This window comes from Muntiacus reevesi, chromosome 4 (genome assembly GCF_963930625.1).
Source record: "Muntiacus reevesi chromosome 4, mMunRee1.1, whole genome shotgun sequence".
NCBI classification, from domain to species: domain Eukaryota; kingdom Metazoa; phylum Chordata; class Mammalia; order Artiodactyla; family Cervidae; genus Muntiacus; species Muntiacus reevesi.
The window spans coordinates 55623412-55648043 of record NC_089252.1 but is presented as its reverse complement, the minus strand read 5'-3'; the positions used below and the strand labels follow the sequence as shown (position 1 = coordinate 55648043).

At 45.1% G+C, this 24632-nt stretch overlaps 1 protein-coding gene across 1 annotated transcript in view; it reads left to right on the top strand.

Annotated features, from left to right (window-relative positions):
• Positions 1–24632, top strand: part of CCBE1 (collagen and calcium binding EGF domains 1) — a 221330-nt gene that overhangs the window by 157785 nt on the left and 38913 nt on the right. Inside the window, exon 3 of the mRNA XM_065932838.1 lies at positions 23890–23942. Within this exon, the coding sequence (XP_065788910.1) occupies positions 23890–23942 (53 nt within the window). The remainder of the gene's footprint in view (positions 1–23889; positions 23943–24632) is intronic.

The following is a 24632-nucleotide window of genomic DNA, read 5'->3' as shown; positions in this document are numbered from 1 at the left end:
CTTGGAGAGCAGAGCAAGTCAGTAACTTGCAGGGTCACACAGATAGCCTGTGGATGGGCTGAAATTCTAACTCTGGTCTGACTCCAAAGCCTAAATGCGTAATCTGTGCTATACTGTCTTCTTTAGTCCAGAGAAATGCAAACTGCCATAACACATAGCTTGTAGGTTAATCTGAAAAATAAGGAGATAGGGAAAGATGTAAAGGGTTGTGATTAGGTACGTATTTACTGCTGATGGCATAGGAAATGCTGGCTGTGTGCATTATGAGATTGTCGAGAAATGCTTTCGGTTCTGCTGGGTTTGTGGCAGACCCTGACGTGCAAAGTGCGGGTAACTGGACTGGTGGGTGGTGAGGGCGCGGGGCCTGAGCAGAGCTGGGTAGGACCCCAGAGGCAGCAGCCTGGCCTCGCCAAGGTTCTCCCTGGCCGATGATGGGAGAGGAGGCTGGAAGAGGAGAACGAGGTGGGAATATGAGGATTGTCAGAAGGCAGGGAGAGGATTATGGATCCACCAGGGGAGGACGAGAGCCAGAAAGGATCTCTAGAGGATGCAGGCATGGGCTTGGCATGGGCAGGGCGGTGGTGCTGCCTTGGCCACGGTGAGACTGAAGACTTGGGAAACTGGAGTTGGGAACATCAGCTCAGAGCTTCTTTGCCATTATCCGGGTGAAGGTGGATGTGACTCAGATGCAAGCGACGGGAGCTGTAGAAATGGAGACGGGGTGAGTGGGAGCCCAGTGTCCTTCTGAAAACTGATAGGACCTTGATGTCTGGGGAAGGGGAAGGAACAGGAGGGTGAAAGCCGACATGGCTGAGAGAAGTGAGATGGGAGATTCCAGAGACGGTGTTGGTTTTGGAAAGAAGATGACATGCTTGACTTTTTCAGACATTCATGAGAGATCTTGTGACACTTTCCCAGGGTCACTGGAAACTGACTCAAGCTGGAGTGAGAGGTTGGGTGGATGTCAGGGTCGTAAGCCACGTTGAAGGTCATGATGAAGGCTGCGTGTGGAGCTGAAAGAAAAGCACAAAGCGGCCAGACAGAGCTTGAGTTACAGAAATCTTGGCTAAAGAGGTGTGCAGGAGAGGAAGACCCAGTACAGGAGTTTCCTTGTTGTTTAGTTGCTTAGTCATGTCTGACTCTTCATGACCCCAGGGACTGTAGCCCTCCAGGCTCTTCTGTCCGTGGGATTTCTCCAGCAAGAATATTGGAGTGGGTAGCCTTTTCCTTCTCCAGGGGATCTTCCTGACCCCAGGGATCAAACCCGCGTCTCCTTGATTGGCAGGAGTATTCTTTACCACTGAGCCACCTGGAAGCCACAGGAGAGACACTGGAGCCTTTTTCTGGGGAAAGTAGCAGTCACTTTACAGGAAGGAAGGATTTAGGCTGACACTTTACAGCTTCGGCATCCCGTGAGTGGTCACTGTGTGATTTCAGCTCGTGCCGGCAGCTGTCACCTGCGTCTTCAGGGCGGGCTCTCCATCTTCGGCCTCCCGTTCTCTGCATGGGGAGCTGGTCTGTGGGGACCGCGTCTGCAGGCCTCTGGTTGGCTCTGCCCTTGGCTGCAGCCTCTGCTCCTCTTCACCTGATCTGCTCATGGTTTCTCCCCCGGGGCTCAGTCACTCTCCCGCCTTTTGAGCTTTCAGGGGGTGAGGGGCTGTGTTAGTTTCCGGGGGCTGCCGGAACAAATCACCACAAGCTAACTGGTTTAAAGCAACAGACACTTATCCTCTTCCAGTTGCGAAGTCGGACATCAGGGTCGCTTCCTCCTGCCGGTCCTGGAGGAGAACACCCCATGCTTTCTCGTGGCTCCTGGTAACAGTCCTTGGTATTCCTTGCTTTAAAAACACATCGCTCCAGTCTCTGCCTCCATCTTGAATGCTTATCTTCTCCGCGTCTCTATGTGAACTTCTCTGCTCTTCTTTCTCTCGCGTGGATGATGCCGTTGGATTGAGGTCCTGACCTAGGCTAGTATGAATCCATTTCGGTCCTTTGCAGATTCCCAAATGAGACCACATGCTAGACAGACACGAGTTTTCGGGGAAGGGGAGATGGAACTTAATCCACCGCAGGCAGCAGCACCTCCTCTGTGGTCAAGTTCAGGTGAGCAAAACGCGCTGGCCGTGGGCCCTCGCATCCTGCCCACACGTTTGTCCTTTAGCTCCTTCGTAAACAATCCCTCTTTGGATTGTCCTACTTTCAGTATGACTTCTGTTTCCAGTTGGGACTCAGCGAACGTCTCCTTGGTAAATTTCTTACCTCTTGTAAAAACCTGTATGAGAACTAACTCCTCATAGCTCCCCCTTTGGGCTCAATTGCCAGGAAATTAGCCCTAAAACATAGGGTTCAACCACAGAAACTCTCTTGAGCCTAAATTCTGCTGCATCTATCTCTTGTCTTGAACGACTGCTATTTTGTTCTCATTTTAACATGTCTTTATAAATTGTTTGACAAGATAGGAAATTGTGTAATTTAGGAAGAAAAATGCTGGTTCTCTAAGTGTCTTTCCCCTGCCGAATTGTTTACAATATAAAGCTCATCCTCAGAGGAATCAAATTTGAGCATCCATTTTTCACGTTTGGGGAGATATGTATTTGGCTAATCCAAAGCATTATATTAGGACATATGTATACCTATGGCTGATTCATGTTGAAGTATGGCAGAAACCAACACAATACTGTAAAGCAATTATCCTTCAATTAAAAATAAATAATTTTTTTTAAAAAGACAGATCCTTTTAGAAAAAAAAAATCAAGCATTTATGTTTTGAATGCAAACTGGTGGATCATGCTTTATTGAACATCGAAAGGAATGTTAAGTAGATTTTCCTGAGTGTGTCATTCTGAGTTCATGTGTAATTCTGAGAACCCAGCTTTATCACGGCAAGTGTTTCAAAGCATCTTCAGCCCAACCTACAGCATGGGTCCTGGTGACGGTAACTCCTGCCCCGCTGGGCCATCTCTTGGTTGCATATTTAGTTTGAAGGTGTCATCATGCACTCCTTTGAAAAATGTAGAGGACCATAACATCCAAATCACTGTTTTCAACTCTTAGCAGTTTGAATGTGGCCCAAAGTTCTATCCTTCTGCATTTCACCTTCCACCCCCTAGGGTGCTTTCAACTACAGTTAAGATAGCTGGCATTTTTCATAAACTTTTAGACCGGGAAGGACGTGTAGAAGCCATGTAGCCACTTAGCTTAGCTCCCTCATTTTGTGATGAGGAACTGAAGGCCCAGGGAGGGGGAACCGGCCACCTGGAGCCCTGTGACGCCTTCCTGATACAGTAGGGATGACGCTCCCACGGCAGAGTCTGTGCCACATGACCTTGAACGGGGTCACAGCGGCAGAGAGCAAGTGCCGGGGAAGTTCGGCTGGGGTGACGGGGAGTCACTTCCTGTTTGGCTCGAAGAGCCAGCGCTACGTCAAAGAGGAGGAAATTGAGATAAATCTTGACGTGTGGACAGAGGTTAGCTCAGTTCCAGCTCACATGGAGAAGGCAGGAAGACAGTGTCCATTTTAGCAAGTTCCCATTTGAGTATATTTGCCATGGAGCCTGCCTAGCCCTGAAACACAAGATGTAAAATGCAGCTGTCTAATACGTCTAAGGCACACCCAACGTAATATGCTGGTCAGTTTAATTCAGGCACTGGCTCTTTATTTAAACAAGGAATTAAACCAGAATCCTCAGTCAAAAAGACTGTACTTGGGCTAACAAAGGGAAGGGTTAGACATTCTAGGATCGGATACCACTGCTAATAGTGAACCTTTAGTGATGAAAATACTTCTGAGTGGAAGAAAGCTAGACTAAAATGTCAAGGAAACATGTTTTCAGCTAGCATTTGATTTTTTAAAAACAACTTTCTTGTGGTTATTTCAGAGATAAGTAAAAACCTATAAAACTCGAGGAATTGTCAAGAATGATTGTACTGAGACTGCATGCATATGTAGTGAGTCATCAAAACTCAGTGATTTTTGCTAGCTGTTTTCTGATCTTGAGATTCTGTTCATTCAATCAGTGAGTCAGCTGGGCAATATACATTAGCACTCACTTTCTGCTGGATCTGGGGAGAATCACATGAATGAACAAAATACGCTTCTTTCTAGGAGCCTATGGTCTGGGTAGAAAGAGAAACATGTAAGGAAGTGAGAGAGGAATGAGGAGACAGGATGTCTTAGGGAAGGGATCTTCTGAGATGGACATTTGGTAAGACTGGGTCACGGTGGGGAATGATGGAAAAGGTAGGGTGTGGCCACCTGTGCTTTGCAAAGGACTGACTGGACTTGCAGACAGCAAGAGCCGAGAGATGATGGTACATAGGATAATAGGTGTATATTTCAGGATTTGCACTTGATGGAATTAGGGGTAGATTGGAGACAGGAAGATGAATTTAAAAGGCTGTAAAGATGGTAAGGGTAAGAGATTTTAAGGTCTGAAGTAAGGTAGTCTGGATCAAGGATAGAGAAAGAGAGGTGGGTTCCAAAACATTTTTAAGTGTCTGTCCTGGGACTAGGAAGGCTGTGTGACAGTATGATCAGGAGCTCTGGCTTTTGAGTTGGGCAGATCTGGGTACAGATTCCAGCCCTGTCACTTATGGGTCATGTGACCGGGTAAATTGCTTAATCTCTCTGGACCTTTGTATGGTAATGATAATGCCTGTCAGTGGTTCAACAGTTCAGAGCATTCAGTTCATAATATACCCTCCAACAATAGTTGCTGTTCCTGTTGCTGCTCTTAAGACCCAGATACCCTGACGTCTGGCAGGTTTATCGTTACCAAATCACTTTCCCTGCAGCTGACACCTACGGCAAGTGAAGGGTACTTGATTTCCGTAGGAGTCATTTCCTTTCTCACTCGTGGCTGTCAGCTGTAGCCATGGTGTGGTACAGCCAGCTGGGCCATCTCCCCACCACAGGCTGGTCCTTACAGGGAAGAGGCACAAACCCATCCCCGAGGAGAACGCTTGTCTTGCTGACAGCAAAACAGAAGCCTGTCCTCGCTTACAAGAGGGCGGCTTTTTCTCTGCTTATATATGCAGATCGCTGTTGGTTCTGTGTTCTTTTTTGAGTGGCTTTATTGTTCACTGGTGACATAGAACGTTATGCATCCTTTGATGGGGGCGACAGTGCAGGACTGGAAGGGATTCAGCAGTCCGCCTCCTCGCTAGTGAGTTATGACTGTTTGATTTGAGCAACCTAGCAACAGGATCACCGCCAGCCGCAAAGCCCGGCGTCCTTGTGGCTCATTTCTGCAATGGAATTTATGGCCTCCTATCTTTTTTTCTTTTCTTTTTTCCCAAGGAAATTGGATCCACAAAACCAAGGTCATGTAAGCTTGGGAATTCCAAGGGCCCAGAGTTGGGCTCAAGTTCATCAGGCGAGTGTTTAGAACTGCCCTCTGGCTCACCTTTGTTTAGATAAATAATTGAAAGTGTGCCATTTACAAGGCTAGGGCCTCAGAGGCACGCAAAGGAATCTGGCTGAAGGCTCCTTAATTGAAAGCAGGAGATAACCAACAACACAGCCTGTTCCTCTCTTGGGATGTTAACATGGGAAGAATTTATTTTCTTTGGAATCTGTGTTCTCCGGTTGCCTAAATCAGGATGACACATGCACATGACTCTCACCTCACAAAAAAAGGCAAAAATTGTCCCGTATCCTGCCCGGGGTTTGTTTGAATTTTCAGGCGAGGATGCGGTACAATCGATGAGCACCAGCGACACGCAAGGCCTGGACTCAGTGTGAAGGGCCTCGCCCCACGGATCTCCTGTCTGGATTGAAACAGAGGACACGTTCAGATTTCAAGGCCTTAGATCCCTGCTTCTCAATCCTGGCTGATGTTTCAAAACGCTGATTCCCTGACTCCAGCCTCAGAGATGTAACTATTTAGAGGTTGAGCCTGGGCATAAGTATTTTTTCATCTTTTTTTTTTTTTTCCAGAAACAGTTTTCTAGGAGATTCTAGCATGCAGCCAGGACTGAGAGCCACTGTCGGGTTGGTTTGGTCTTTTTGATAGTCGGAACGTGGGTTTTAAGAGGACATGGAAATCCCTTCATGGTGGGTAGGAATTCAGAGAAGGCTTCTGAGAGGAGGATGAGAAAGTTGAGTTGGCATGGGTAAGATGTTCAGGGGTCAGGCAGCGGAGGGCTTGTCACACTTCAGGTCAGCAAGGAAAGATTTCAGGGGTTTCCTGCACGCTCAGTGGATCTTCTAGCAAGTCAGCTCTCCCACTTTCAACCCAGCACTCTCTCCATATTGCTAGCCACCCACCATCCTGGTCTCTGTCTTCAAAGGATAAATTGGCTCTGTCTACTTTTGGTCCTTATGGCAGAAAGCGAAGAACTAAAGAACCTCTTGATGAAAATGAAAGAGGAGAGTGAAAAAGTTGGCTTAAAGCTCAATGTTCAGAAAACTAAGATCATGGCATCCAGTCCCATAACTTCATGGCAAATAGATGGCGAAACAGTGGCTGACTTTATTTTGGGGGGCTCCAAAATCACTGCAGATGGTGATTGCAGCCAATGAAATTAAAAGATGCTTGCTCCTTGGAAAAAAAGCTATGAGCAACCTAGACAGCACAGTAAAATGCAGAGCCATTACTTTGCCAACTAAGGTCCTTCTAGTCAAAGCTATGGTATTTCCAGTGGTCATGTATGGATGTGAGAGTTGGACTATAAAGAAAGCTGAGTGCCAAAGAATTGATGCTTTTGAACGGTGGTGTTGGAGAAGACTCTTGAGAGTCCCTTGGACTGCAAGGAGATACAACCAGTCCATCCTGAAGGAGATCAGTCCTGGGTGTTCATTGGAAGGACTGATGCTGAAGCTGAAACTTCAATACTTTGGCCACCTCATGAGAAGAGCTGACTCATTGGAAAAGACCCTGATGCTGGGAAAGATTGAAGGCAGGAGAAGAAGGGGAAAACAGAGGATGAGATAGTTGGATGGTATCACTGACTCAAGGGACATGAGTTTGAGTAAATGGAGTTGGTGATTGACAGGGAGGCCTGGCATGCTGCAATCATGGGGTCGCAAAGCGTCAGACACGACTGAGCAACTGAACTGAACTTTTGTCCCAGTGCAGTAACTGTGGGTCCAGAGCCACCCCAGAGCCGGCGGGTGGGAGGAGAGTGCTGGCCCAGGGAAGGAGGGCAGCCCCAGCATGCAGTTCCCGGCATGAAGGCAGGCCAATGTTCTGGCTGAGGGGCCCTGCAACTCCCAGGATCAGAACTCAGCTCTACAGAGGGTGATGAGAGGACTTCCATGTCTGGATGTTCTTTTTTTGCATCCAGATCTTTTTTGTGAGCAGTTGTTCTGGACCAGGCACTGCGCCTCCTGATTTGGGGGCTGAAGCGCTGGCTCCAGCCCTCCTTCTCAGGATGACCTTGGACCGGGTCCTTGAGCCCTGGCATCGGTGTCTTCCCTGTGAACGGGAGTGATCAGGGACTGTCTTGTGGCTCTTCCTGAGGGTTTGATGAACGTCCACAGGAGGTGGTGGTTTCTCGGCCGTGACTCACCCCAGGGGACGTCACAGTAGCACCCTTCCCTCCCCTTGCGTGTCTCTGTCGTCTCAGGGAGGGGCCCCTGGCTGCACTGGGGGCACAGCCGGTGGAGGAAGGTGGGCAGGGCCGTGGCTTGTTGGCCTCTGCCGGAGGGCACCGGGGCTGAGCGGTCCGTGTTCGCTCTGCTCTCGCTGTTTCTGCCGCCGCCGCCTCCCAGCACTTATTAGACGGTGGGCCCAGGCAGAGCCCCCTTTTAGGCCGGGATGGGGTCTAAGAAGGGTGTTGTTGGCAGTCTGTGGATAGAGCCAGCTGTGGTCCCTGGTCTTCCACCTGCAGGGATGCTCCGCCCAGGAGACCATGGCCCACCAGAGTCAAGGTCTCTTTCCACAGAAGGAAGGCAACCGGCCAGAAGGGAATCCCCGCCCCGGGACCTGCCTGACTTTCTCCAGAAGGTCCCCGCCGCTGTCAGAGCTGTCCTCTCTGCAGCCAGAGGTACAGAAAGGTGGGAGGGTGCCCCAGCGGCCTCTCACGGGGTGAGTCAGGAGGGGAGGAACCAGCACTCTGGTGGGCTCCGGGATCTGTGGGAAGGGGTTGTGCTGGGGGTCTCGACGGTTAGCCCGGAGCCCATCGTGGAGGAAGGCTGGCACTGAGTGGACGTCGTTGGACCTGGGGGCACGGTTTGGGAGGACAGTTTTCCTCCTTTCTCCAGGGAGCTTTCTTGCTTCAGGGCAGCCCCTGCTGGAAAGCTAAGCCCTGCCTTCTAGAACTAGGACACCTAGAGGTGGATCCTAATTCCATAATGTCCACCTCCTGCTAGCCTTCTGCACAGCTGCCCGCAGTTCCCAGAGCGCCAGGAGCATGCTGGACTGGGGGGGAATGCTCAGGGCAGCTGCGGTGGCTCCCCGGGAAGGCCTTCTGGTCTACCCCGCACTCCCAGCACACACAGATACACTGTGGTCCCCAGGGAGATCAGCAATCTCCCGTGTTGAAGCGGTACCTCAGGTCAGGTGTGGAAAAGACAGTTGCCTCCCTGGTATCATTTATTAAACATCAGAAAGCACTGCCCCTCCCCACCCTTCTCTAATCACAAAAGCATCCCTCTCAGCCCGGTGTTTGGGATTCTTTATCGTAGTGCCTGACATTCCATCAAGGAGTTACTCCTCTGAGTTGAATGCCATCGCTTTTTACAGTCAAAGCCCTAAAGTAACAGTGTCTTTTTTGGGTGCCGAGTTCTCCTCATGGACTCTTGCCTGCCTCTGCCCTAGGATCAGATGAAAAGAATCCTCTGTCACTGGACTTTCTGGCAGGGCATGGGCCGTATGATAACACAGCATTGAACCTGCTGTGGTGCGTTTTCAAGCCCACGGGTATCACTTAATCACGTGGCACTATTGGCTCTACATCTTAAATGCCATCCGTGGCATCGGGAAGAAAAACGGCACCCTCCAGCTTCTTCTGAGAGCCCCGTGGCCTGAGGTTACATCAGGAGAGCCGCTTAGAAAGCATTTCAAAGAGCTGGAGGAGGAGGGTCTGTCAGTAATATGAAAGCAAGAAGTGGTCAGCTGCAGGAAACTTCGATGGATCTGCATGTTGGTCTTATCTCTTCTCTCTAATGGGGCCCACAGAAGGATTTCTCTTGGTGGAGGAAGGAGCCAGACCCAGGGAAAGGCGAACAGAAGAGAGCCTGGGGCATCGCCCTTGAATTACATGCTCACGTGCCCAGAGACACTCGAATGTCCCTGTTACTTAAACAGAGCTCTCATTTGAAAAACACACTTTCTCACTCCTCTTTGCTGTGCCTGGTACAGCTAATTTCTCAGTGTTTAAGCTACCTCTCAACCTGCAGCCTCTTCTCAAGTTTACCAGTATATAACTGACTAATGCCCAGAACGCCTGGAGGCTCCACTGTTACCGACAGAATCCAGTTCTCATGTGTGATAAGGGCTCTGTCTGCAGGGTAACGAACACACTCATGTTTGCCACTGTCCAGGGGTGACGTCTGTCCATGAAACAGAAATGTGTTCTTTTGATAAAACACACAGCAGTGGTGGAAACCCTACCTGGAATTAACCCCCAAATCAAAAGCCCCTTTTCTTTTCCTTTTTAAAAAAATATTTATTTTAATTAGAGGATAGTTGCTTTTACAATATTGTGTTGAGTTTCTGCCATTACATCAGCAAGAATAAGCCATAGGTGTACATGTGTTCCCTCCCTCTTGACCCTGCGTGTGTGAGTGCTAAGCTGCCTCAATCATGTCCGACTGTTTGCAACCCATGGACTGCAGCCCGCCAGGCTCCTCTGTCCATGGGATTCTCCAGGCAGGAATACTGGAGTGGGCCACCATTTCCTTCTCCAGGGAATTTTCCTGACCCAGGGATCAAACCTGGTTCTCCTGCATTGCAGGTGGATTCTTTACTGTTTGATCCACCAGGCTTGAAGGTACTTGCATAATTCAAGAGTCTCGCTAGTAAGGCACGGCCTTCTGCTCCCATGTGACAAACATCTCTCGGTGCTTTGTCCCTTAGGCCAAGATAACCAACACTTCTGGGGGCCCTGTCTCTGCCCTGAGTGGCCTTGCACTCCCATCCCTGTTGGGATCATACAGGATGCTGTAAGATTCCCATCCCAGTCCACAAAAAATTCCCAGAGCACACCGGACTGGACCTGGCCTGTCCTGTGATAATTTGGGATGGACGTGAGTGCCTTTTGACATCCTGAGCATTTTGTTATTTTCAGAGGTCATGTTGTCGTTGAACATTGTTCTGTGTCTTTGCACAAGTGATTGTGGAAGCTCTTTTTGTCTTAGGATTCCTTCTACTTCCAAGGATGTGCCTCTGTGACTTCCCAGGGTCACATTCAGTTATTTGTTGATTCAGTGTAAACACACACTGTTTAATCTTCCTCTTTCCAGCACTTCATAGTGTTTCATCATAACTTACATGCAACTGATGCATGCTTTAGCCTCCAGCATTGAAGGAACACGGAAGAGTAACAACAATAATAACCGCCAGAGAAGGCACTGGCGACCCACTCCAGTCCTCTTGCCTGGAGAAGCCCATGGACGGAGGAGCCTGGTGGGCTGCAGTCCATGGGGTCACTAAGAGTCGGACACAACTGAGCGACTTCACTTTCACTTTTCACTTTCATGCGTTGGAGAAGGAAATGGCAACCCACTCCAGTACTCTTGCCTGGAAAATCCCATGGACGGAGGAGCCCGGTAGGCTGCAGTCCTTGGGGGTCACTAAGAGTCAGACACGACTGAGCAATTTCACTTTCAATTTTCACTTTCATGCATTGGAGAAGGAAATGGCGACCCACTCCAGTGTTCTTGCCTGGAGAATCCCAGGGACAGGGGAGCCTGGTGGGCTGCCGTCTATGGGGTCGCACAGAGTCGGACACGAATGAAGTGACTTAGCAGCAGTTGCTCTTACTATTTCTACTGCTGTCATTATCCGTGTCCCTTTATTGGCCATTTCCTGTATAATAGGTCCTATACCAAGTACTTTGTCCGTCTCAGTTAGTATTAAAAATAACCCTAAGAAAGTATATACTGATACTGTGTTTTTCAGAAGAAACTGAAGTGTAAGTTTATATATAAACTTGTATCATCAACTTATGAAAGAGGAAGTGGTAGAATCAGGTTTCAAACTCAGTTCTGCCTGATTTCAAAATAGTTGTCCGTAACTGTGACACCATCCAGTGTCTCCATGTTTTTCTGTTTGTTAATAGTTTTGATTCATTTAGGCCTCCTATACGCCCAGGCCAATACTGCCACTCAGGATCCAAAATTAATGTCCTGGGACAAGTTAGTCTGGACGGGGGGCCAAGTTGCCGAGCATCGCCTGGATTCTGGTTCCAGCAGCACCCCTGAGCGGTCTTAGACAACTTGCCTAGACTATCTGAGTCTCCCAACTCTCTGTCACAAACAGCAGAGCATGTATTATTTACTCCAAATAAAGTTGAATAATGTTGGCCCCCGGAGGCAACTGATTTGTCATTATTTCATGCAAGAAACATTACTGGGGTTAAATACTCCTTAGTCTCTTCTCATTGCTCCTGGTGGTATTTTAGTTGCTAAGTCATGTCTGACTCTTGTGACCCCGTGGACTGTAGCCTGCCAGGCTCCTCTGTCCATGTGATTTTCCAGGCAAGAAATACTGGGATTTCTCCTGCCAGTCCCTCGTTTCTTCTCCACCTTGTAATACAGAAAGGGAGGCGGGAAGGAAGGATGAGAGCGCACAGGAGGCCAGGAAAGATTTTTTTTAAAAAAGAAAAGGAAGATAAAACCATAACCCGTAACTTGTAAATAGCTTCTTGGATAGTTTTTTCCCCAAGGAAAGGGCTCTGGCCAAGTTCAGTTCAGCCAAAATGTGTTGACTATCTGATCTTTCAGTCACTGGACTAAGTGCTCAGGGTAAGACAGACTTGATTTCTGCCCTGGAGGCGTTCATGGACAGTCAAAGGAGGCAGACTGTGTTGTGTATGATGATAGAGACGCACATGTCCTCCCATGATTCCCAAGACGGTCTCCACAGAGCGACTTGGATTGTAGAATCCCAAACTATACCTTGTTGTCATGGATCATTCTTGTTTTTCTGAGGCACAGCCTCTTAAAATCTGCACACACACACAAAGGAAAGCATAATAAATGGCAGACTCCATAATAGACTCGACACAGGAATGTGGGCGGGCAGCCTCTGCTTTCTAGTTACATGATGCTTCAGGTATCAAGGAGCTTAGGTGATTTAAAAATGGGTATACCCTTTAGAGGAGAATGGATGCATGTATTTGTATGGCTGAGTTCCTTTGCTGTCTACCTGAAACCATCACAACATTGTTAATTGGCCATGCTCCAATATAAAATAAAAAGTTAAAAAAAAATTCCTAAACAGTGTGAAAAGGCAAGAAAAAAACATAAAAGGCAAAATAAATAAAATGGTTTCCTTCTCCAGAGAATCTTTCTGACCTAGGAATTGAGCCCGGGTCTACTGCATTGCGCAGATTCTTTACCAATTGAGCTATGAGGATGTCCTATACCTTGCACCAGGAATATCCATTCCTGCACCTTAGAAATCCTTATCAAGTTGAGCCATGTGTTGGCCCTCACATGTTAAACTCCTGAGGACCACCACTTGAGAATTTGTCTAGAGGTTCTTACTGAGCTCTAGGTCCTAAGAGAGCCACACTGCTTCCCTGCGGCTCCTGGACGGTCCTGTAAAACCAACCACTCGTGCCATGTCTGAGAGGCCACAGGAAGTTCTCATTACTTTCCCATGTGTTTGCAAAACATTTCAAGATGCCAGCTCGCTCACAGCAATGTCTGGAATGATCGGGGGACTGATTTCTTAAAACAAGTTCTCCTAATTCATGGTGGTTTTCTTTTTCCCATGGGGATTAAGGGTGTGCAGTTTTTTGACCCACATTTTCCTCTGATGAAGAAGGACTCAGAAACGGACTCTTTCATACTGTCAGTCATAGTTTTGCCTAAAATGGATTATTCCTTAGAAACAGGATTTTTTTTAATCATCCTCCATGAAGTATAAGTTACATTTGATAAAAAGGCAGTTTTCAGTGGACAGTTCAGTGAGTTTTGACAGAGTAGACACCCATGTGACCACAGTGAAGATGCAGGCATTGTCAGCACCCTGAGAGCTGGGGAGGACATTAATGATCACCCTAGTCCAAAGCCCTTTGTTTCCTGGAGTGGGAGGCAGAGACCCAGAGCCAGGATAGTGGTTTACTAGAGCTCATTTGTCTAGTTTGTCAGCTTCCTCGGTATCATTTCTCTGACTAGTCCTTCTCTTTTCCTCTCTGGCTTGCTTACTCAAACCAGGTCTTCCAGGAGGCCTCCCCAGATCATGTCCTTGTCATCGACTTGCTTTTATCCAATGCTGTGTTTCATCTGTCCCTGTAAGGGCCATCAGCAGCACACTTCCACTCTTGCCTCATCCTTGCGCTTTTAGACCTCACATTCCAGGCCATGATGTCTAAACTGAATGTCATTAATACCTCCTAGTCTTCCTGAAATTCATCTTATAAAAATCTTCTGTATCTTGCCCCCTTCTGATTTAACTTGCTTTAGTTAATGATGATCTCATTTTCCAGGCAGCTGCACTGCAGTCAGTCTCGAGTCTCGGACATCCCAGTTTTTCTTATTCCCCCACATCCAGTGTGTTAGGAAATCCTATAGACTTCTACCTCCAACATTTCTTTAAAATCTGTTCTCATTTCTCAATTCCCATTACCCTGTTTTAAAACCTCTTAATCTTTTGCCTCAACTATTTCAGTAGCCTTTTTAACTACTCTGTCACAATCTTTTTTTTTTTAATTTATAAATTTTTATGTATTTATTCTTTGATGGTGCTGGGTCTTCATTGCTGCATGTGGGCCTTCTCCAGTTGGTGAGGGGGATCTAATAGATAATCTACGGCAATCGCTTGTCTTGGTATGTCATAAGCGCTCAATTAAGTGTTAGTTGAATGAAATCAAGCTTAGTGCTTCCAGTTCTGAACTAAACTGAAACTTCTGGTGGGACATTGGATCATTATTTATGTAGTTTGGTATCTTTAAACAAATACAGGGTCCCTGCTCTCACCTGTAAATGATCTGGAGGCAGCAATCCTGCTTTTCCTGTTGTGAGTTTCTCCCCCCAAGGACTTAGACCTGAAGTAATGTCAGTTGTATTTTGTTTTCCATAAGGGTTTATATGTGTGAGGTATGGAATATATTATATCATGATTAATTAATCTAAGGATCTCACATCAGTTCCCTTCTGTCTTTCAAAGTCATTACAAGTAAGATCTCTAAGACTTCCTCATTTAATTCCCAAATGACTGACCCCAGGCAGAAATCGGAATCAGCAAATTGTGTTTACATGTTCCTGCACTGAGCTCTGTCTGGAAATGCCTCATTTACATGGTGAAGTGCAGGAAAGGGAGCTGAGCACCCATGAAAGTCTGCCCACTGTGTGGAAACTAGGATGGTAGCCCTGTCAAAGCAGAGAGTTCTTTAGCTTTGGGTAATTTGCAAGGAAGCTTCAGACATTTGCATTTCATAAGGCTCAAGGGCTCCATGCACAGTTGTTACTGGAGCAGAATGAACGGCTACATCTTTTCCAGGCACCTCTTGGCTGACTAACCTTGCATTTTAGTAGCCTTTCTCCCATGGCTTTATTTCCTTCCGTTATTTTAGCTTTGGGGGAGGGAGGGGTGTCCTATGCTCCTATAGTGAATCAAAAAATAATATCTTAAACAAGATGGAAGTGTGTTTCTCTTGCACAAAACTGTTCAGGCATCCTTAGCTCATGGTGGCTGGATGGCACTGTGCACTCACCTCCTTGTATATTGATCCTCTTGTTGCTGAGACAGGTGTGCATCTCATTGTCCAAGATGGTGCACCACCACCGGTCACGCTCCCACTCATGAGAAAGCAAAAGGGGAGGGTGTGCCCCCTTCCACCTACGGGTGATCCCTGAAAGCTGCACACAGCGTGGCTGCTCACATCCCATTATATAGGCTTATTCGCAAGGCTGTGCCTGGAGGAGGAGAAGGTGGGAAATGCCTCCTTTATTCTGGAGGATGAGAAGGCAGGAAATGCCTCCTTCCTTCTGGGGGATGAGAAGGCGGGAAATGCCTCCTTTACTCTGGAGGATGAGAAGGCAGGAAATGCCTCCTTCCTTCTGGGGGATGAGAAGGTGGGAAATGCCTCCTTTACTCTGGAGGATGAGAAGGTGGGAAATGCCTCCTTTATTCTGGAGGATGAGAAGGCAGGGAATGCCTCCTTCAGTCTGGGGGAAGAGAAGGTGGGAAATGCCTCCTTCATTCTGGAGGATGAGAAAGCAGGAAATGCCTCCTTCCTTCTGGGGGATGAGAAGGTGGGAAATGCCTCCTTTATTCTGGAGGATGAGAAGGTGGGAAATGCCTCCTTTATTCTGAAGGATGAGAAGGTGGGAAATGCCTCCTTTACTCTGGAGGATGAGAAGGTGGGAAATGCCTCCTTCAATCTGGGGGAAGAGAAGGTGGGAAATGCCTCCTTTATTCTGGGTGGTTATGTGCCTAGCTATAATTTGGGCTTTTGTAACAACAGGGAAAAAAAGAGAGAGAGAAAATAGATAAGGAGGAATAGCTAGCTGTCTCTATCTCAGTAATGATTTTCTGAAAATGCAGAAGTTGTGGGTAATACAGTGTGCTTTTACTTGGGGAAAAAAATAAAGGTGATATTTAGAAACAAGCTTATGGATTATTTGCCTTTGAGCTCTGGCTCCATCCAGGTTGCTGTTCTATTCCACACTGACAGTGAGAAGTTAATTTTTCTCTTCATTTGAAAATATAACTTCTTGTTGTTTTTGCTATGAAAAGTAACACCTGATAATTATGGACAACTTAGAAAATACAAGCAAGCAAAATGAAGGCAAGGAAGATGCCTGCAGGTTTGCAGTTGAGGTGTCAGAGAGGTGAGAATTGAGATCCTCAGGCTGAAGTTACCCTTTGAAGAAACAGAGGAACATGCTTCTGTTTTGTTAGTCATTCAGGAATAAGATCAATATTTTATAATAACTTTAAATGGCATATACTCTATAAAAATACTGAATCACTGTGTTCTGCATCTGAAACTAATGTGACATGGTAAATCAACTATACTTCAATAAATAAGTTATTAAGCAAAGCGAGAGCAGTGAGGGAACAAAGTCTGAACTGCAGGGAAGCCCTGTAGTGGGAGGAGAAGGCAGAGGAGCAGTCAGGAAACCTCAGGAGAGTCATGGTAACAGATGACTTGAGTTGTTCCATTTATCATGAATGTTTCAGTGCCTGAAGATAGAATTTTCTTGATGAATGTCACCATAGAATATTACTAATAACCATGTAGGTGTTCCTAGAATGCTTAGAGAGTTAAGAATAGAATAAAGATGAAATCAATGACTGGGGCTTTGGGTCCTACAATGTCCCTGCATATGATGAGCCATGTTGCTGTCAGGAATCATCTCCACTTTGCATGCTTTATCCATGGACAGTGACCGACCCACACAGTAGGACACAGTTCACAGCCATCAGCGCCTCTGAAAATTAGCAACCATAGGAAAAAGTGTGAGCAGAGATGCACTGGTTTAAACACGTCCTACAAATCCAGAGAATCGGTCCATTAAAATCCTCTCTGAGGCAAGCCTATTAAACCAGTTATTTGAGGTGGAAAAAGTAAGAATGAACATCCTATTAAATAATAAACTAAATTCCTGATGCAATTTCTTAATAAATACTGTATATTGATCCCAGGCAACTTGGTCAAAAGCAGTTGGGTTGAAACCTAATTGTTTCAGTTTGTCCAAAATATAACTGCTCAGTTTCTGGGGTAAGTAAGTCCTGCCAGGTGCCTATCTACTCAAACATGCTCCTGAATGCGACTCCTTACACGTCTTTCAAAACCACAAGTCTCTGAAAATTCCGTGATATTATTCTGTTTGCCTGGGAGGAGCACTTTCTGGTTAATAGGCTCGAATCAAGCATATCTAGTTGGGAGGTGAGTCATTTTATGGACTCTATTCTCAAGTCATCTGGTGTGAAAGGAATTCTACTAGCTCCCACAAAGTTGTACAAAGCTCAATAAAAGTTTCCACAAAGGAAGAAGATTAAAAAGAAGAGAGGAATACTTCCTCACTCTAAGGTTTACTGAAAAATCCAGGACGACTTTTAGATGCCCAGTTCAGTTCAGTCACTCAGTTGTGTCCGACTCTTTGTGACCCCATGGACTGCAGCATGCCAGGCTTCCCTGTCCATCACCAACTCCTGGAGCCTGCTCAAACTCATGTCCATCAAGTCGGTGATGCCATCCCACCGTCTCATCCTCTATCGTCCCCTTCTCCTCCTGCCTTCAATATTTCTCAGCATCAGGGTCTTTTCAAATGAGTCAGTTCCTCCCTTCCGGTGGCCAAAGTACTGGAGCTTCGGCTTCAGCATCAGTCCTTCCAATGAATATTCAGAACTGATTTCCTTTAGGATGGACTGGTTGGATCTCTTTGCTGTCCAAGGGACTCTCAAGAGTCTTCTCCAACACCACAGTTCAAAAGCATTAATTCTTCGGTGCTCAGCTTTCTTTATAGTCCAACTCTCATATCCATACATGACTACTGGAAAAACCATAGCTTTGACTCGATGGACCTTTGTTGGCAAAGTAATGTCTCTGCTTTTTAATATGCTCTCTAAGTTGCTCACAGCTTTTCTTCCAAGGAGCATTTAATTTCATGGCTGCAGTCACCATCTGCAGTGATTTTGGAGCCCAAGAAAATAAAGTCTGTCACTGTTTCCATTGTTTTAGATGCTCAGGCCTTTAATACTGCCCTGAGGGACTCGCGCTCTGTGTTCTTCCTGGCAGAAGTTTCTCATGAACTCCCTGCTCAGGCATAACACAGCATGGTTGGGCTGGTAAGAATAAATGATGCACATTGGCTCTGCACTCTCTGTCTCATCTGTCTTCATTTAGGACTGACTAGTTGAAGATGCGAGGAAGCCACCATCCAGCTGCCTTTAGACAACATCATCAAGAGAGCTTATTGTCTTGGAATGAAATGTTACATTGAAAGTCTTCATTTTTAAAAAATTTGTACTGTAATTGATTTACAGTGTTGTATTAGTTTCAAGTGTACAGCAAAGTGACTCTGTTATACATGTATCTGTTCTTTCACAAATTCTTTCCCCTCAGTTATTATGGAACACGGGGCAGAGTCCGTTATGCTGTGGAGTAGGTCCTTATCGGTTATCTGTTTTAAATATGGTGGTGTGTATCTGTCAATCCCAGACTCTCACTGTGGCCCTCCCTCCCCGTCCCACCATTCTCCTTGGGTAATCATAAGTTTGTTATCTATGTCTGTGAATCTGTTTCTGTCTTGTAAATAAGCTCATTTGTATATTTGTTTTTTTCTTTAGATTCCACACATAAGCGATATCATATGACATTTGTCTTTGATTTACTTCATTCAGTATAACAATCTCCAGGTTCATGCGTGATGTTGCAAATGGCACTTCTTCGTTCTTTTTTAGTGGCTGAGTAACATTCCATTGTATATCTGTACCATATCTTCTTTGTTCATCTGTCAGCAGAGATTTAAGTTCCTTCCATGCCTTGGCTGTTATAAATAGTGCCACAGTGAACATTGGACTGCATGTATCCAAAAGGGCTCTTTAAACATTTAAGACCTGCATGTGCCTGGGCAGGGTTATCTACCCATGAGAGGGTTAGATGCTGCTTGGTTCTCTGATTTTGTGTCCTAGTCTTGAACTTCTCGGATATAGCTTTCTGAAAGAATATACCTTCTCCCTCTTGCCCAGTAGGCACAGGGTATCAGCCTCCCTTCTTGTGTTTGGGGTGGGAACAGGAAATCTAACTTCTTACCAGACTTTCAGGTCATCTTGCTGTCTTCTGACCTCCGCTTTCCCCAGTAACTGGGGTCTCTAGTTTTGATGGCTTACTGAGGTTCTGCAGCCTGGGTTGGCTGCCTCTCCATGATCACCTTCTCTGGAGACACTTAGGTTTCATGTTACCTCACTCTGCAAAATTACTTCCCATCCTTCCATCCATGGACCATGTTTACATTCAGTTGACCCTTGAACAACATGAGTCTGAGCTATACAGATCCACTCAATACACAGATTTTTTTTTCTAATAAGTATACAGTCGGCACTCCATATCTATGGGTATTCATTGTACTCTGCTGTTTTGTATAAGGGACTAGAGCATCTGGGGACGTTGGTGTGTGGAGGCTCCTGGAACCAATCCCCTGCAGTTACCGAGCGATGACTAGATTCTGTTCTGAAGTTAGACAGTTCTCCTAAATCCATGGGACATGCGTTTGCATTTTATTTCTTGTTCTTGGGGTTATTTGGGGCTAACTTGTAAAAGAAGATGACAAAAATGTTACTTTTCTATCATCTTGAAATCAGAAGTTTCTCTCCCTCCCTTCCCTTCCCCTTCTCTCTTGGTTTTGGAAGCAATAGCATCTGCCATTGATTAAGAAGTGGAAGAAAGTGATGAGTTAAAAGAGGAAGGCTTCTGGAAAGAGCTGCCTTTGCTGTTTTCCTGCTGTGTTCATCAAGCTGTGACTTCGAACACCTTTCTGACCCCAAACCAGGCCCTGTGGTAGGCACCTTTATTATCTGTAATCCTTGCATTAATCCCATAAAGCAGATTTTATTGTTCCTGTTTTATCCGTGAGGAATCTGAAGCTCAGCAAGTTTAAGAAATGAGCCCTAAGGTCACACCCCTTGCTCTTTCAAGGTCAAAACCAGAATTGTAAACCAGGCTTGCTTGACTCCAAAGCCATAGCTCCATCCAGCTCAGCACCACAGACTCCAAATACTCTAAAAAGTACAGTTCTTTCATGGTTTAAAAATCCTGATATATCTGGTCTAGGCCCCTTTGCAAAGGAAACCCCTGAGTAAATCTTGGAAAGATTTACTGTTTCACTGGAGCAAGTATTGAAATACATCTTGCCTACTAGCTCTGTAATTCTGCAGGCAGTGGCTTTTTAAACATTTCTTTTCTAGACTCTGGTAACTCACAGCAGACAGCTGAATGATGAGATCTCTGTTATCTTCATTTTCTTGATTGAGTTTTTCCTTCCAAAAGCTTTCACACACACTTGGTTGGTGGAATATATTTCTGGCTGCACTATTTTTATTTATGAATTTTTATGTGTGTTAATAATCAGGGGTACCCAAGGGAAGCCTCCACAGACTTTCCTGATTACCAGATGTCACCCTTTCTATGCAACAACCATCTAATCACCACTTCCTCTTGCCAAGAAATGAGAAAAGCATTCTTGCATTTGGAAAACCACACCAGGACACGTGAAGCGCATTAAGAAGGACTGACTCTCCATGCACTCTTCCTGTCTGGGTTTGTTTTTCTAAAAGATAATAACCACACAGCCGTGTTTGCATTAGAGTTAGATCTAAGAAGTGTCTGCGCTTGCATAACAAGGAGATTTTAGTTTGGCCGGCGCAACTTCATCATTACGTGAGTTGTGTTGTAAGTAATCTCTGAAATGGTATAACATGTGTGGCCAGTGTTTATTTTGTTATGCTTTGGACTCTTTCATTGTTTAAGTGGTGATTCATGATTGATGGCTGTTTACCATGCAAAATAATGCTGTATTCCCAGGAGCTCTGGGAAAACAGACGGGTACAATGGAGTCTCAGAGCGCTTTCCCTCGAGCAGGAAGACAGTGTTAGTTATGCACTTAAGAAAAAGCAGCCAAGGAGAGCTTAGCTCTTCACTGAGCAGGTATTTAAATGAAGCAGTCCATCCTGAAGCTCAGATTTTCTGACAGAGTTCCGTAGCCTTTGGAAAGCATGTCAAATTCCTATGTTATCATTAATTTCACAAAAAAGCAAATGACAGGTGACTTCGGGCTCCGCGTGTGGTTGATCCCAAGCCCTTGAAGTGATTGGAAAGGCTAGAGTGCCCAAGTTTAATGTCTTAGATGTAGAAGAAGAGATTATAAGGATGTCATTCATTTGTATGAACTTTAAAACGCCGTAGAACATCTCAGAAGCAATACCTTAGATGTGCCATTTAAGTAGAAACAGACAAACAGAACCATATGTTTAAATGTGGTGCTATACTTGACATATCAAAAACACATGCTTTGCCCTGCATCCAACTTTCTCATGAATCACTCAAGTTTTAAATCATCTAGTACACTGCTCTTCCTCTGATGGTTTTCTATTGGACGGCCTCAAGGAGTACAGTAAGTAATGACCGTGAAATTTTCTGTAGGGTCAGTGTTCTTTTTGGTTGTTAGGATCTTTGACTTTCTTAAACCATGGAAAACTAGGCGGAGTTTATTTCATCGATTGTAAAGGTAGGTCTTAATACCTCTGTTACAAATAATAATAATCATGAATTGATACCCAAAGGGCTTCTCTTGTCAAGTAAAATTATAATTCCATTGGAGATATTGGGAAATTATGTCTAATGGGAAGACTCTAGACATTGCCACAGATCATCTGTATCAGTAAATGACATACACATATGTATTTCTTTTTAACATAAAATATGTTCATGAGAGATTCAAAATAATCTATCTTGAGTGGACCAGTACAGGCAGGCACAGGTATCATTTGTTGGGAGATGGGGTTGAGCTTAGCTGTTTCACTCAAGTCTGCTTTGGGAGCATCCCAGATGTCACTGCTTTTATAATGCAAGCCCACTTATTTTGCTTTTGAAATAGGATTACCTGTGGAATCCAGGCTGCACGTGAAATGTTGCAGGGAGGAATGAGGTGATATTGTGACCCAGTTAGGCATCAGAATGTTCTCTTAGTAGATGTGATGTGTATAAATTGTATAAAGTAGTTAATAAAAATCTTGTAAACTTTTAAAGCTTGGAGAAGAGATTGCCTAAGCTTCTCCTATGCGTGGTCATTCCCCTAGCAGACCAGCTCACAAAAATTGATTTTGCCAGTAAGATTACACTGACTTGCAAAAGTGGAAAATAATGCTGTTAAGTTATTTTTTACTAAGATGGGATGGAAAAAATATGTTTGAATCTGTCACATTCTTCTTAAAGAGACACAGGGCCTTGTCTAACCTGGTTGAAGGTTTTGACCATTTGATGAAAATGAGAACTTGCTTTGGATTATACGTAAATGCCTAATTTTCCAAATCAGTGGTTTGTGCCCCTGGTTCATACACACAGATGACATGTTAACACAGATGGCATGGTAAGTTGCAGGTGATATCCAACTCCTAGCTGGTGATGCATCTGTAACTTTTTCTCTTTCTGTTCCACCTGGAAGGCATATCCAGATGCAAATGAGAAGACGTTGTGATGAGAATAACCTTGAATCTGATTTATCTTATGGCTACAAAGAGTTTTTTCATGGAAGTTTAACCATCATAGTCAACTCAAAATATTTTAGTGCATTCTTGAGATTTGCAGACTCATAGTACTCTCATTGATTCTTGGACTCTGAATTAACATACGTTGAGTTGGAAGTGGTAAAGGGAAGCATACTTAGAAAGTAGCTGGGAGAGAAGGGAAGGGAAAAGATGGAGGCTGGAGACATGGAGAGCTGAGATTTCCTACTTTTTCATTCATTACAAGTATATTTTCCTTTATATCATTGACCATAGTTGTCTGTTTGTGTCTAATAATTCCACCCTCTGGATTATCTTAAAATTGGCACCATTGACAGTCTTTTTCCTTGAGAATGGGTCACATTTATGCAAGTTATGTTATTGAGACCCTGCATCCTGCTATGTTAATCCAAAGAGTATTGATATTTTTCTTTTAGCAGACAGTTAATTAGAAAAAATGAACACTATTTGGCCTGTAGAAGTGGCAGCTCAAGTCTTCATTCAGCCCCTCCTATCTTCAGCTGAGATGTTTCGGGTCTGCTCCTCACACACATGGACGGAGGAGTGACCAGAGATTTGGACAGAGTTTATACACAGAATTCAGGGCTCTGCTTTCCAGGATTCCTTCTCAAATTCTCATGACTCTGGATGCCAAGGCTTTGTCCTCTGATCAGGCCAAAAAATACTGCAAGTTTTGTGTTTTTCTCAGACTTTTAGCTTCCATATGGCATCTGTGATCTGCATGTAGGATAAAGCCCTGAAAAGCAGGAAAATTACCCTCTGTCAGTTCCTTGTTGGAAATTTCAACTCACCTCCTAAATCTGTCTGCTTTTATTTACTCTCGAGGATCATCAGGTAGTTGTTTGCTTCTGTTTGCTCCATAGTTTATGGTTGTTATCTGCAGAGGAGGTTGGTCTGTTAGGAGGTCACAGTTCCATACCAGAGATGTGATCTCAGCAGTGGAGATTTGCATTTTGAACACCGCTTCTGGGGCAGAGATGCAGGTCTCAAATGTTTATGTTAGTAAATGCCTGTTAGCTGTTCTTAAAATTCAGATAATTTGGGATTCTTTGGATACCTTATGTGGTCCAGGTCTTTAAAAAAGGGAGGGTGGCATTCAAATAACAGAATGCTTGGGCTCCAGTCCCAAGCTTGATAGTAACTAGCTGCCTAATTATAATAATTATAATCATTATGCTATGATTATTCTACTATTATAACCAGCTAATTATTAGCAAGTCATGTGAATCCTTGTCCTGTAGGATGATGTCCTAATCATCTAATATAAATTTCTTGAAGTCTCAGAGTTAATTCACTTCATAGGATCCAAAGGATTAATGCCATATATTGGGGAGGAAGAGGTGTGGTCATATGGTACTGATAAAATTTTTTCCTTTTATCTCAGATTCCCTCTACTCTAACTTTCCTTTATGCCTCAGTTCTTCTTAGGCACAAGTTATTTCATTCAAAACCACTAACTGAAAATACTGATATTTTTAATCTAACAGGTCACGTTTAAAATGTGTATTTGTTTGTCTCTTAGGAAGAAGTGCTGCAAGGGGTATAAATTTGTCCTTGGACAATGCATCCCAGAAGGTATGTGATAAACGTCACTGTATCTTCTCACCTTGTTTATGACTAATCATCAGAGGTCTATAAAGTTCAGATGTACTACACATGATGTCTATATGTTATCTGTGCATGCATATGTAATTTCTCTTTTTTTGGCTTTAAATTCTTCTAATGCCAATTTGCTTGTACATGCCAGGCTCTAGGTAAATCATTACCCAGCAAATACACACATACTGGGTAATTCTTATATTTCAGGTTTTGTGTTGTAGAGCCTAATTCCCTACCCAGCATTTCATGCACAGTTAGAACACATCCATTTTTCCCAACCTGCCTATCTGCTTTTCATCTGCTAACCTTGAAGCCCCTTCACATGATCATCAGCAAACACTGCTCAGCCCAGCACTGAGACGCAGTGATGGCAGACATGGCCCCAGCCCTTAAGATGCAGACCCTCAAGCTGGGCTGCGGATGGCGTGGAAACAGAGAGGCCCGGGGTTTAGTCATGCCTCCACATCGCCATACCCATGTGGGCAGCTGTAACAAAACCGCCTCAGACTGTGCGCAGACTGGGAGGTCCAAGACAAGGCACTGAGAGAGCCCAGTGTCTGGGAGCCCGCCCTGGCTCGCGGACAGCCGTCCTCTGGGTGTGTCTTCACACGGTGGAAGGGGCAAGGGAACTCTCTCGGGTCTCTCTTCTAAGGGCACAAATCCCAC